We start from the raw sequence: 14,537 nt of genomic DNA, 5'->3' as shown, positions 1-14,537 counted from the left end.
CCGGGCACGGTCCTCTCACCGTTCCTTGTGCTCTCTCCTAGTTGCCAAACATCTCTGTAACAACAGAGAAGATTCCAGCTGGTGGTTGAAGTGATTCATGTGCAGCAAGTACAGATCATTCAATGCAATTTGTGAAGTACAACCTTGGGAATCCATTTTTAAACAAAGAGACTGACAAATGCAGATTACTTCATTATTCATAGAGGATTTAATTTGCGCTCCTATTTTTCTGTTCCCAAGAGGTTTCTCAGTGCTAGAGTAGAGTATGGCTCTTATCTGCCTTTTATTCATCTGCACTTTACGCTTTATTGGAATAGCTTTATGAGCAAGTGACCCAAGTGAGGAATGCTCTTTGCAGCGTGGGAGACCAGGTTCCTCTCTCAGCAGGGGAGCCAGCACTTTTTGAAGAGACTTCTTCCCTGGGATATTTTGCTCTTCTATCATGCAGAGCCCAGTTGTATTGTAAATAAGTCTTTCTGGCTGGTCAGTCAGTGTTAGAAGCCGCTGTTAAAGTTGCAGAGTCACTCTCCTCTGATAGACAGCGCTGGTGATTGTAGCCACCTGTCAGATTTCATCTCTGTCTGCAGCGGATTGAGTGGGTATGTTTTGAATACCTAGGGTTTGTTCTTTCAAATGCTCTATAGGCCAGCTGTGGGGTTTGCCCTGCCCTCTCTCCCGGTCTTTTCTTAGCAGGGTAAGGCCTCACCTATCCCATCTCTCCTACAGTGGATGTTGATGTAGAAGATTATTACCCAGCTTTCCTGGACATGGTGCGGAGCCTGCTGGATGGCAATATAGACTCATCACAGTATGAAGATTCGCTGAGAGAGATGTTCACCATTCATGCCTACATTGCCTTCACCATGGACAAACTAATCCAGAGCATTGTCAGACAGGTGAGGGCACGGTGGAGGCTAGGGTTGGTGAGGAAAGAATTCCTTACCTAAAGATGCATCAGGCAAAGAGAAAAGGGCAGATTTCTGTTGGAAAAGGAAAGGCACTTTTCTCATTTAAGAGTTTATGAGGGTATGGTTCTATAGAGGGGAGAGGGAGGTTAACGTGGTGTCGAATTTTTCCCGTTAACGAGGTCGGAGTACTTCAGCCATGTACTTGACTCCTTTGCTTTGCTCCATTTACCTTCACAGTCATATGAGCCTACCTCAGACCTGCTATTTTGCCCCTTTCTTGCTGGCCGCCTGTAGAGCAGGCACTGGTCCTGACCCAGCTGCCTGCCCTGCTGGCCCAGCTCTCACCTCATCGGCCAGGGGTGAGCTCTCAGTGGGTAACGTTTCCTCTTCCGTAGGTGTTGGTAATTCTGTGTACTTTCCTCATTTAATATTTGAAGTTCTTTTTACAAGAAGGGTTTCATATAACGTATAGTACTCTGTCCGCCTCACTATCTAAGGTTCCCTCTGAGTTAGGTTTATGGTTGGTTGTGGTTTGTTCCTTTGGTACCCTGGGAGTTTGTAAATATGTTGTTCTTTACAACAATGATAATTTTATAGCAAATAGCATATAATAGTTAGATTCCAACTCCTTTGCCTTGAGTTCTGAACTCCTGAAGGGATCAGAGTCTGTTGGTGGTGGTACACTACTTTCTTTAAAGTGAAAACTTGTAAAAAGAAAATTCTATTCTAGAGTCCACGCTGCCACTGTGGGAAGAAAAACTTGTTGCTCAGTGCTTTCTTGGGCTAAAATATGGAATCCTTGGCAAAGTACCCATCTTTTATCTTGAATTTGGAAGGATGCATGGCTCTGCACCCCTCCTACAGTATCTACTAGAGTCAAGAAAAAACACTTAACTGAATCTTGGGATCTTTACAAAGTTGTCAGGAAGACCGTTTTTTCCCTGAAAGTCAAATTATTAGGCCTTCCCTTAAGGGGTCTGTATGGTGACTGACAGAAATCATTATATGGATGTAATCAGCTATGGTCATAATTTTTGAGAGACTAATCCCTGCTAACATTCCCTAAATTTATATAAAATAAATACTCCAGTTACCATGTGCTAATGTTTTGCTTACAAGTTTGCTGCTGCTACAGCTAGATGTAGTCTTTCATACTACCAGCAGAACAACCTTAAAAATCCAATGAAACTAGCTTTTTATAAGCCCAAGGTTGGTTTTTGAAACAATAGATATGATTAGTCCATTTACTGGAATTACCCAGTTATGATTTTGAGTCAATAATACATAATGTCCAGTCTTTTTTTTGGAAACAGATTTCATCCAGAAACCTAAATCCAGTGTTTTCAAAACATATCTTCATTCTTTTCATCTTAACTTTTCAATTAACTTTTCAGTATCTTCTCTCATTCTTCTCATCCCATTTGGTGTTCTCCCAGAATTCATTGCTGACTGGAGGTAGAACATATATTTCAAGGTCAAGCCATACATTTATCATACTTTTTTCCAGACTAGTTTGAGAGATTTGTCTTAAGAATACAATAGGCAGTCTCACAGACCCATCTAGTACAGAACTCAAAATATGGCCAGACCATGTAGGGTTTGGACTAGGAAGTTTTTTTTGTCTCCTGTGTGCCTTCTTTCTGGATATCTGCTCCATTCTCATGCTTGTCTCTGCAGATGGACATTTGGCACGTACTCAAGGCTTCTCCAGGCCCCTGAGGCTTTGGCTTGCCACAGCAGTACCTCTGGCCCCCCAGCATTACCTGACCTTTCCATCCAGGTGCTCCTCTGTAAAAAGTCTACCAAACACTCATTGTGTCATTTCAAATTAGCCTGAGAGAGAATCTGACCAGCCTAGCTTGGAGGTGGGAGTTGCCTAGTTGTCCCTGGATTTATAGTGCTGCGCTTTCCAAAGACTCTAGGAGGGGCCAGATAGCCAAGAGGAGGATATGGATGGGAAGTCAGTGACATGGTCTACTTCAACAAGAAAGTGTGCAGCAGGAGTGTCTTCATGGTAGAGACCATGCTCTGGATATACGTTTTTCACACTACTTTTTTTCTCTCTTAAAAACTCTATCTTAAGCTTTTCCCTATGTTATCAAGTTATTGTAAGCATTATTTTAATGATCACATTAGAATCCTTTGTCTGGACTAATTGTAATTTATTTAACATCTCCAGTTGCTGGCCTTTCTACCACTGTCAAATCACTCACCCTTCTGACCTTGCAGTGTGTCCGTTTATCTACAAATACACATACTTATCATTTAAGACTTTTTAAAATGTTAAAAATAAGTAGTTGTCATAGTTACTAGCACTTCGAAAAGAATGTATCTTCCTAAAAATAGAATGACTTAGTGATTATGAGAATTTTAAAGTGAAATAGACAAACAGATATTGCAGTTAACATTTTGCTTTTTTCTTGTGTCTATTTTTCACATTCTCTGGCATGTTGATGGGTAAAGTTTCATTTGAGGGCATTTTTATTTCACAATAGTAATAGTAGTATCGTCATGACCTGTGAGAATGGAGACTTTGAAAGGTTCAACTTTCTGGTCATCAGATAGCTTAATAAGATAGTTGCAAAAGTTACCAAGTCAGTTTTGATTGACCTATGTTGAAAATGAGTTAATTAACATTATATACAATTTAAGTACTATACTTTCTATCAGATGTGGAAAAATAGGTGGTGTGTTAGAAAGCATATTGGTGTAGGGGTCAGGAAACTTGAATATTAGTCCGAACTCTGCTCCTTCAGCTGAGCGCCCTTGGACAATTAATTCAGCAACAATTTCTTAAATACCTAATGAGTTTCAGACTTTTTGTACTAGGGCTGGGAATATAGACATGGATCTTGCTTTCATGATTCTCCAAGGCCCTTCTCCTCGCCTTGGCACACAGTGAGTTTTCTCACCTAACAGGTAAATCTGTCTCATATATAACAGGGCACCCCTCTTCAGCCTGCATCCCAGGGTAGTTGCGGGGATCAAATGAGAATATATGTGACAGCAAACTATAAATGATAAAGAAGCACCATAAAAATAGGAAGCCATGGAAATTTTCTTTCATGTCAAAAAAATTTTTTAAGTTCCTGAGAACTTTAAATATAAAACAGTACATTAACCTGAGTTGCCTATGGTTTTGCTTTTAAATAGATTTGAAAATTTTACTCATGGGCTAGTGATGTGGGTGAAGATTTTGGCTTGGTTTTTCTCCACAAGAATAAAATAGTGGTTTTGTGTGATTAATTTTCTAAAATTACCAACTGAAAAAACTTTTTGAGCTGAGTGACTTTAACTACCAAAGGAAGGTTGACTGTATGACAGGGAGAAATATTTTCTTAGTCCACTGATGACTTGCCTTTGCTTGATTCCAGCTGCAACACATCGTGAGTGATGAGATCTGTGTACAGGTGACTGATCTTTACTTGGCAGAAAACAATAATGGGGCCACTGGAGGCCAGCTGAACACGCAGACTTCACGGAGTCTCCTGGAGTCAACATATCAGCGGAAGGCTGAGCAACTCATGTCAGATGAGAATTGCTTTAAGGTGAGAGTTACTCATGTAGTCAGGGACCGTGTTGGTGACAGTGTAAGTTGTTGGGACTGTCTCTACCAGAAGTCAAAGTCATATCAGGGTACTTTGACCCAGTGATTCCATTCCTGGAACTCCTTAGACTTGCTGTGAGGTCACTGGAGGCTATACAAAAAACATGGAAAAGTGGAGGTAAAGTCTCCCATGGACAGTCTGTTACTTTCTTGCCTTTTAAAAAATCATATATGATTTTTACACTTTTGTATTCTGGTTTTTCTCTGAATATTTTTTCATATTATAATGCTTTGTAAACATTGTTCAAAAATGTTTATACATGTAATCCATGATCGTTGTAGAAGAGATAGGAACTGCAGAGAAAAGAAAATATAGTCACCTATAATTCTTCCCAGAAGTTAATCACTGATGACATTTCTAGATTTTTCTATGCTTGTATATCTTTTGAAAGATTACCCTGGGCAAAGCGTTCCATAACTTATTTCATTAAATTAGCAATACCTCTGGGTCTTCATCTTTTTATGACTGTTTGATAGTTCATTTTATAGAAAATTATGCAGGTCTTGTTGGACATTTAGGTTGTTTCCAGTTTTCCACCATTATAATAGCAAATTAGAAAAGCAAATAGTTGGAAACAACCTAGATGTCCAACTCATCATGTGAATACTGGATGGCATATTTTGCAGCCCTTAAAAGTTAATTATAAATTATAAAAATACTGAAGCAAATAAAACGATACAAAAGATATGAACTGATTGCCGCTCTGTAATAAATGTGTATGGGTGAACAAAGCCTGTATGTATTTACATAAGAAGGGCACGTTCAGGTAGCCCGGAAGAAGGTTTGTAGTTGGCTGAGCAGAAAGAGCTAAGCTTAAATAAATGTTTGACCTCGGTTGGGTGTGTTCCATGTACTTTAATGATCTGACCCCAGATTGTTCCACGTAGTTATCTGCTGCTGCTTTCAGCTGTTTCTCTAGTTTCTAATCCATTGCTTATACTGTTTGCTTAATTTAGAATCAAAGAACTGGCAACGAGTTTTCTAGTTCACTCTTGGATCTCATGTTCTACTACCTGAGGATTTTCCTACCACAGAAGAGATTTCCTAAGTTTTTCAGGGTTTTAAATCTATAAATGTTTATTATGAGTTTACTGTGTGTTTAGTTTCATGGTAAACAGAATTACCATCCCCACCTACAATGAGTTAACAATATATTAAAGTGTGTGGTGAGGGCCTGTGAAGGAATGGGTAGACTTACCCTATAGATAAGAATAGTTGTCTGAGGGGCAGAGGGAATAGCAGGAACAAAGGCTTAGTAACCAGGAAAATTTTGTCACCATAGTGATCTTTTTCTTTAAGATATTTACATAGAGAATAGAATTCAGTCGTGCTAGTATTAAGCTAAGCATAGGCAGCCCCTCAGCTCCCCTCCCGAGCACCACCTCTAGCCTCCTCTCCCTTTGTTTTTTCTATGCACATTCTATGCTGCTTTTTAAAAATCAGGCATGTTTAGCTCTCTGTATATCCTTTAAGACCCTTTTCTGTGCATTTACGTACATATGTATGTATATGTAGAAAGTGATATTAGATGTGCATATTCTACATCTTGCTTTTTTCACTTAATGTGTCTTAGAATTTGCTCTATTTTGGTTTATATAGATCCAGCTCATTTTTTCAACTGCTATGTCATACTTAATAGTGTGAATGTACCATAGTTTTTAAAAAAATCATTCCCTTATGGGTGAACATTTAAACTACTTCCATTTTTTACTGTCTCAAATAGTGCTGCATTGAACAGCATTTTGTTGTACTTGTATCCTTGTATGCATGTGTTAGTATCTGTCTAGGGTAGAGATAAAGAAGTGAAATTACTGGGTCAAAGGGTATGCATATTTTAAAATTTAAATTTTAATGGATATTGCCATTTCACTCTCCAGAGTGACAGGCTGTACAGTATGCTTTCATAAGAGCATTTATTTCCCCATCATTTGTCAGCACTTGGTATTATCAAATGTCTTTATTTTTGCCAATTAGATGCTTAGAAAATTATTTTAATTCACATTTCCCTGTTTCCTACTGTTGCGCATTTCTTATTCCTCTTCTGTGTATTGCTTATTAATGTCCTTCACCCTTTTTGGGGGAGGAAGGTGTAGTTCTTTTTATGTACTTTTTTTTTTTTTTTTTTGTGAGGCGATCAGCCCTGTGCTAACATCTGCCAATCCTCCTCTTGTTTTTTTGCTGAGGAAGACTGGCCCTCGGCTAACATCTTCCTCCACTTTATATGGGACGCCGCCACAGCATGGCTCGCCAGGCAGTGCGTTAGTGTGCGCCCGGGATCCGAACTGGCAAACCCTGGGCCACCGCAGCGGAGTGTGCGTACTTAACCGCTTGCGCCACTGGGCTGGTCCCTATGTACTTTTTAAAATATGGTTTTCTCTGTCATAATTTCTCTGAAATGGGTTGGTCTTCTCCTGTGTCCTTCATTGCCCAGCTGAGTGTCGCTTCAGTGAAGTGAAATCTTCCTTAGCTCACTGAGGAAGAATTGTTTATTCCCACAGTATATTACCCATATCTCTAGAATAGTACCTTTGTAGTTACTTAGTTGTAATGTAAATATAGCTCTTTATATTCTTGTTTCCTTTATTAAATTGAGTTCCTCCAAAGCAAGAAATCATGTTCTCTTGTGAGTGTGCCCCTGCCTGATAAATAGTAGACGTTCAGTGATTATGTGTTGAGTGAGTGAAGTATAGGATATTGGAAAAGGAGTTGTGTAGAAAGGGAGTCCAAAGGATAGAGGATCTTCATAGCCCTACAAGAAAAAGGTTTGAATTTTCTTGTGATTGGTGAGCAGTGAAGCATTTTTGAGGACTAAAGATCCCACTGGATTCGAGCTTTCAGGGAGGTCAGTTTGATAGCACTGAGTGAGGAGGAGTGGAGGAGCCAGAGGCCTGTTTACAATTGGAGGCAGTTACCAAATGTGCGTGATAGATGTGGGCAGTCTGATAATGACGCTAGTCAAGAGTTGGAGAGTGGTTGCAGAAGAGAGAGCTGGAGTGAACACATGGTAAAGGGCCTAACAAGACAGGTGACAGGTGGAGGAGCCTGTTGGGGTGAAATTGAGTTCAGTTTTAAGCATGTAGAGAGGAGACTATCTCATCAGTATCACTTTGAAGGGAGATTTCCTTACAGCGGTAGGACAAATCTTGACACTCTAGGTCATCCTAGATCCAAGGGGCAGTTTTTTTCAAATCTATTTTGGAAGTAACTGTTTGTGTTTGTGTATTATGTTCTTGTCACGTTTTAAATTTTAGTAGCAGATAGGAATTGTTAAAGTTTCTGCAGAAGAACACTGGGAACCAGAACTGGTTTCTGGTCCTGTTTGCTTATTGACTAGCTGTGTGGCCTTGAGAAATCAGAACTCTTCAGAATTTTAGGTTTTTTGCTGTATAAAATGAAGAAGATTGAAATAAGTGATTATCAAGCTTCATTCTAAGCTCTGATCTTCTCCATGTGATTTGGATAGTGATCTTGTCTGTAGCAAGCCCTTAGGATCAGGGCATTGAGAATCTCGGGATTCTGAAAGGGGGGTTCCGTGTGCCATCACCGTTTGTTGGTTCTTTTGTGCAAAATGTGACTTGGTTTTGCCTCTGTCAGTGTATGCTTTTAAATATGAATTTTTAAAAAATCGCACAAATAATATTAGCAGAACTCAGAATTTCAAGAACTTCAAATATGATTGATGCCATTGCAACAGATCCCTTCTAAATATGTTGGTGTTTAGTGTTCCTTACCCCACGGCGTGTGTGATATCTTGGGTGGTCTTGATTGCAGTGTAAATGCGATTGCTGCTTGTTGTCTTTGATGTTTTCCACTTCACTTTGGTATGAGAAGTTTCCCTTTTTTTTTTTTTTTTAAAGCTGTAGGCTTGTTTACATCTTTGTATGTTCAGTCTCAGAAATGGGATTATCAAGTGAAATGTCATTGACATTTCATGGTTCTGGCTTTATGCTGTATTTCTTTCTAATGAACAAAACACTTTTAAAGGACTCTAACATTGATTATAGTTTTAGCTAATTCAAGAAGTATAAAACATAAAATGTTTTACTCTAACATTTCATTTTGCTGGTGGCAAGATTGGACTTTTGCCTTTTTTATCACCTGCCTCCTAAGCTTTTGAGTACCTTCCTGGTCTCTAGTACCTTCCTGGTCTCTTCAGTTGGAGCAAAGTTTTATAACATTATTGGCTCCCCACCTCCCAACCCTTGAAAAGCTACATTATAGCTTTGGAGATGGTCTTTTGTTTATACTCAGGTTTCTTATTTGCAGCTTATGTTCATTCAGAGCCAAGGCCAAGTTCAGCTGACCATTGAGCTTCTAGACACAGAAGAGGAGAACTCGGATGACCCTGTAGAAGCAGAGGTATGGACAAATATATTGCAGAAACTGTGTGCTGAAAGAACTGTCATGTTCTGAGAGTCTGCCCAGTGACTGTCTTCTAGAAGGCCAAGATAGGCCTTAAGCCTGCTTAAGGGTCAGGACCTGATGCTTCAAGTACAGGTCATTCCAGCAATGTCTTCAGCTGAAGAGAAGGGCTGCCTGATGGTAGATACTTAGGGTTGATGGCAGCCTCATCTAGCTCTCAGTAAAGCCATCTCCTCTGAGGAAATCTCATGGTTAGCTGCTTTCCTGTTTTTCTCCTAAACTAGAAGAAACAACAAACGAGATGCCATATGCCCGGTATCATCTTGACTCTTTGTGTCATGTTTACTTTTTATTGGAATAGATGAGGCCAGAAGTTCTCAACCCCACAGAGTAGACAGAGTGAGTTGATTATCATGGCTGGGTCTCACAGGTAATGTTAATGAGAGCCAAAAGCCACGTGTATGATGTTGGCATATGGAGGAAAGACTTGTTTTGTGGGAATATTGGCTCATGATTACAAATTTTTGTGTGTGTATGTGTGTGTGTGTGTGTGTGTGTGTGTGTGGAAGATCAGCCCTGAGCTAACATCCATGTCAATCCTCCTCTTTTTGCTGAGGAAGACCGGCCCTGAGCTAACATCTATTGCCAGTCCTCTTCCTTTTTTTTTTTCTCCCTCAAGCCCCAGTAGATAGTTGTATGTGATAGTTGCACATCCTGCTAGTTGCTGTATGTGGGACGCCACCTCAGCATGGCCTGACAAGCAGTGGGTCGGTACGCGCCTGGGATCCAAACCTGGGCCGCCAGTAGCAGAGCATGTGCACTTAACCGCTAAGCCACGGGGCCGGCCCCAATTACCGGTTTTTTTAAGAGATGCCAGAAATCCAGATTTTTCTTTAAATTGTTCTTCTATTGGGTTTTTGTTGTTGTTGTTTTTGGTGAGGAATATTGGCCCTGAATTAACATCTGTTGCCAACCTTCCTTTTTTTTTTTTTCCTTGAGGAAGATTGTCGCTGAGCTAACATCTGTGCCAGTCTTCCTCTATTTTGTATGTGGGATGCTTCCGCAGCATGGCTTAATGAACGGTGTCTAGGTCCACGTCTGGGATCCAAACCCGTGAACCACGGGCTGCTGAAGCGGAGTGTGCGAACTTAACCACTGTGCCACCGGGCTGACAGAAATTGAGATTTTGATGTGAAAGATACTGGTTTCTAAACATTTGCCACCGTACATTTTGTTCTTTAACAAAACTCTGTGGGGAACTAAAACTTGTCACTGAGCTAGCTTCTGCCTATTACTGATTTCTGGTAACTTTTAAGTGTCTCAGAGAAACTTTGGGTTTTGCTCTTCAACAGAATTTTTATGCTGTGTTTCAGTACCAAGTAATAACCTTGTCATTATGGGAAGGGATTTTTTGTTGATCTTGAAATTTATGGATTTCAGACATTTTAATCCTGGAATTTGCTGATGAGGATAGAGTTCAGTTTTTGTGCTCTCCCCCCACCCGTTTTGTATTTATAATCCTAGCGCTGGTCAGACTATGTGGAGCGATACATGAATTCTGATACTACCTCTCCTGAGCTTCGTGAGCATCTGGCACGGAAACCAGTATTTCTCCCAAGGTGAGTGAACCGAGTTATGTCTTGGCAGTATACACTGTGCACAGTTGAGGAATGGAGACTTAAATGACTTTCACATTCTTGGTTTTCACTTTTTCTATTCATCGTTCTGTCTTCTGAGGACACTAATTCAAGGTTTGTATGGCTGTTACACTGTGAGCTTACCTGGAACATGTGCCAAGCGTCAGGGAGGTGAGAGTTTTAGAGAATCAGCAATAATTTCCCTATGTTGGATAGGAACGTGTGTTGAAGTCTTTAAGGTTTGATGATTCACTGGGAAGACACATGGGACTCAGCATATTGTCATACTCACAGTGATGATTTATTACAGCAAAAGGATACACAGCTAAGTCAGCACAGTGAAAAGGCGCCTGTGGCTAAGTCAGAGGAAGCCAGGCACAAGCTTCCAAGAGTCTTCTTCCAGTGGAGTCACATAGGACACTCTTAATTCCTCCAGCAACGAATTATGATAGTACGTTTGAAATGCTGTCTACCAGGGAAGCTCATTAGAGACTCAGTGCCAGGGTTTTTTATTGGCTGTGGTCATGTAGGCACCCTCTGCCTAGCATGTACCAAAAGTCCAGACTTGCTGAAGGAAAGCAGGTTTTCAGCATAAACCATATATTTTGTATAAACAGTTAAGGTACAGTGAGCCACTCTTATCATTTAGGAAATGGTGGAAACTCTCCCAAAATCCAAGATCCCAGAACCCAGCCAAGGGACAACCTTGTAAGCAGGACTTTCAAAGGATAGCAGTCTTAGGCCTGCTGTGTTAACCCTCTCTACAGAGCTTTTTTTTTTTTTTTTTTTTTTTTTAATTTTATTTATTTATTTTTTCCCCCAAAGCCCCAGTAGATAGTTGTATGTCATAGTTGCACATCCTTCTAGTTGCTGTATGTGGGACGCGGCCTCAGCATGGCCAGAGAAGCGGTGCGCGAGTGCGTGCCCAGGATCCGAACCAGGGCTGCCAGCAGCGGATTGCGTGCACCCAACTGCCAAACCACGGGGCCGGCCCCTACAGAGCTTTTTAACATATGGGCAAGTTGTAATGGTGGTCCTCTATCTGAGGATGAAAACAGAGTTTCAGAGGTAGAAAATAGGTTTTGCTGTAGTAGAGTGGCTGTCTTCCTTCCCAAAAGTTTGGAATTGAAATCTCATGTCTTACATTTCCAGAAAGGTATTATCCCAATATTATTAGACTTAGTCCTAATCAGAACATGGAAAGGGGTGTGAGCAGAAGGGCCCTGCCAGGTTCTTCCAGTCGCTGATTAATCATTTAGCAGACTTTGAGCAGCTGGTCTGTGCCAGGCCCCTCTCTCTACAAAAGATTTAGTTTCTGCTTATGAAACAGTACAATAAACATATCATCATGTATTTCTCACCAGGTTGGCAAAGTTTTTAAAAGATTTGTAGTCTGTGTGAGGAAGGAAGACACTTTTCATATACTGTGGGGGAAAATATAAATTGATAGAATCGTTCTGGGGTTAGGGCAGTTAAAATGTATGGGACCTTTACTAGAACTTTAGTTTCTAATAATTTGCCTTACAGCTATTATATCTAAGGGTCTCAATCTTTTTGGCCTTGAGACCCCTTACACTCTTAGAGATTGAATACTCCAAAAAGCTTTTGTTTCTGTGGATTGTATCTAGTAATATTTACCATATTAGAAATTAAAACTGAGAAATATTGGTGCCAGCCCCGTGGCGTAGTGGATGAGTGCGTGCGCACCAACGCACCGCTCATCAGGCCATGCTGTGGCAGCATCCCACATAAAGTGGAGGATGCGGGCACGGATGTTAGCTTAGGGCCAGTCTTCCTCAGCAAAAATAAAAAAGAGGAGGATTGGCATGGATGTTAGCTCAGGGTTCATCTTCCTCACAATAAATAAAAAAATAAATAAATAAATAAATAAATATTTATAAAAGAAAAAACTGAGAAATGTTTAAAACGTTTATGAATTCATTTAAAAAATAATATGAAACCCATTATGTGTTATCATAAACACTATTTTAGTGAAAAGCTATTTCGAAACAAAAAATTAGTGAAAAGAGTAGCATTGCTTTACATTTTTGCAAATCTTTTTCATGTGGCTTTAATAGAAGAACAGCTAGATTCTCATATCTGCTTCTGTATTCAGTCTGTTTTCACTATGTTGTTTGGTTGAAACATGAAGAAAATCTGGCCTTACTCAAATATGTAGCTGGAAAAAGAAGTATTTTCATATCCTTTCAGATAATTATGGATATCCTTTGATATGAGAATAAAACTTTCCAAGTGATAGTTTCTTAAAGGTTAGTTGCAGTATCAATGAAAATATCAATGAACTTTTTATACAGTTATGTCAGAATCATTGGTTTATTTTGTACTTTGAATCTTTTCTTCATGTATAATTTTATAACTTGTTGTGATTGATTATTTGAACAACATTAGTTCACTAAGTTATGCAGACCTACCAAATGTTGACACATTTTCATTTTACAATATCCAAAAAAGAAATCACATTTATTAATATTGTCATTGACCTCATCAAACACATCTTTAAGTAGTGGGAAGCTGTCAGTTCATGGTGGCCAATACCAGTTTACCAAAATTCAAAGTTTTACTTGAAAGCTTAAATCTTATCATTGGCAATAAATATGTTCAGTTGTTTTCTTTGAAGTGCCAGGCTGCCTTGTTCATATTTGAGAAAATATCTGGCAAATACTCCAGGCTGGCTAGTCAGTTGTTCTTTCAGGTAAAAATGGTGATCGACTTACGACTCAAGAGTGCTAAAGTGCTTTTCTTCAAGAATCCCATTGTATTTTGGCACACAAAGGTGCTTTATGTCTAGTTCTCCTTTTTCACACAACATATGAAAAAGATGTGAACTCAGGGGCTGGGATTTAATTTAAAAAATGTTCTTCATCAAGGACTTTTTTTTTTTTTGAGCAAGATTGGCCCTGCACTAACATCTGTTGCCAGTCTTCCTCTTTTTTTCTTTTTTCTCCCCAAAGCCCCAGCACATAGTTGTATATCACAGTTGTAGAGTTGTAGCTCTTCTATGTGGGATGCCGCCTCAGCATGGCTTGATGAGCGGTGAGTAGGTCCGCGCCCAGGATCTGAACCGGCAAACCCTGGGCTGCAGAACGTGTGAATTTAACCACTATGCCACTGGGCCAGCCATTCTTAAGTGGACGTTCTTAAGTGAAACCAGCTTTCCTTTTTTAATTGCGAGTGCATGGCCAGAGAAGAATACAAAGATTTCTAAGGACGGTTTCGTGTCACCACCAGCATTTTTATTCACGAGTACTTTAGCAGTGCCAGTGCAAATGTGAATGCAGTGCAAAAGAGGCAAATAATGTTTTAGTATTATTATGAAAATAGTTTTGATCTCACAGAGCTTCTGAAAAGGGTCTTGGGGACCTCCAAGATCCTTGGACCAAAGAACTACTGTCCTAAAGAAATGCATGCATATAAAGATACTTACTGAAGCAGTGTTTTTAATAGCAGAATATTGGAAACAATATAATTGTCTAGCTGACAACCTTTCTTTGCTTGTTGTTGGAGAGAATTAAGCTCTAAATACCCACCAAGGTATCCATTAATGTGAATTATTTTCTTTCCTATGTGTGTAGGATAGCACTAGTTATGTACCATCTTTGGAAGAATTGAAAAAATAGGCATTCACATAATTTTCTGTGCTCTGTGGTTCAGATGAGGAGCCCTGATTGATTCCTTTTAAGGAATGGTTAAATTAAGGCACATTCCTCTGCAGTGGTTAAAGAGAATGAGACAAATCTATGTGTAGTGAAATGAAAAAAATCTTCATGACATTAAGTGAAAAGTTGAGAATAATAGAATAATATTTATAGTATGATCCTATAATGTCTTAAAACAAATCTCAAAACAGAACTATAGCGAGTGATTACATATGTTAATTCAGAAAGGCCTAGAGGGTTTTAAATCAAAACTGCTAACTGGCTACCTCTGCCAAGGCAAGTGGGATTTGGAGAATTAGGAGTGGGGGATGGTTGAAGATTTCTACTTTTTATTCTATGTATCTC

At 39.6% G+C, this 14,537-nt stretch overlaps 1 protein-coding gene across 3 annotated transcripts in view; it reads left to right on the top strand.

Moving 5' to 3' along the window:
* Nucleotides 1-14,537, top strand: part of SIN3A (SIN3 transcription regulator family member A) — a 64,259-nt gene that overhangs the window by 45,535 nt on the left and 4,187 nt on the right. For all 3 annotated transcript variants that reach the window (XM_058542105.1, XM_058542104.1, XM_058542106.1), the window contains exons 16-19: nt 727-896; nt 4,283-4,456; nt 8,783-8,875; nt 10,403-10,497. In XM_058542105.1, the coding sequence (XP_058398088.1) occupies nt 727-896; nt 4,283-4,456; nt 8,783-8,875; nt 10,403-10,497 (532 nt within the window). The remainder of the gene's footprint in view (nt 1-726; nt 897-4,282; nt 4,457-8,782; nt 8,876-10,402; nt 10,498-14,537) is intronic.

Source organism: Diceros bicornis, chromosome 5 (genome assembly GCF_020826845.1).
Source record: "Diceros bicornis minor isolate mBicDic1 chromosome 5, mDicBic1.mat.cur, whole genome shotgun sequence".
In the NCBI taxonomy this organism is placed as follows: Eukaryota; Metazoa; Chordata; class Mammalia; order Perissodactyla; family Rhinocerotidae; genus Diceros; species Diceros bicornis.
This window is presented reverse-complemented; position numbering and strand designations above follow the sequence as displayed.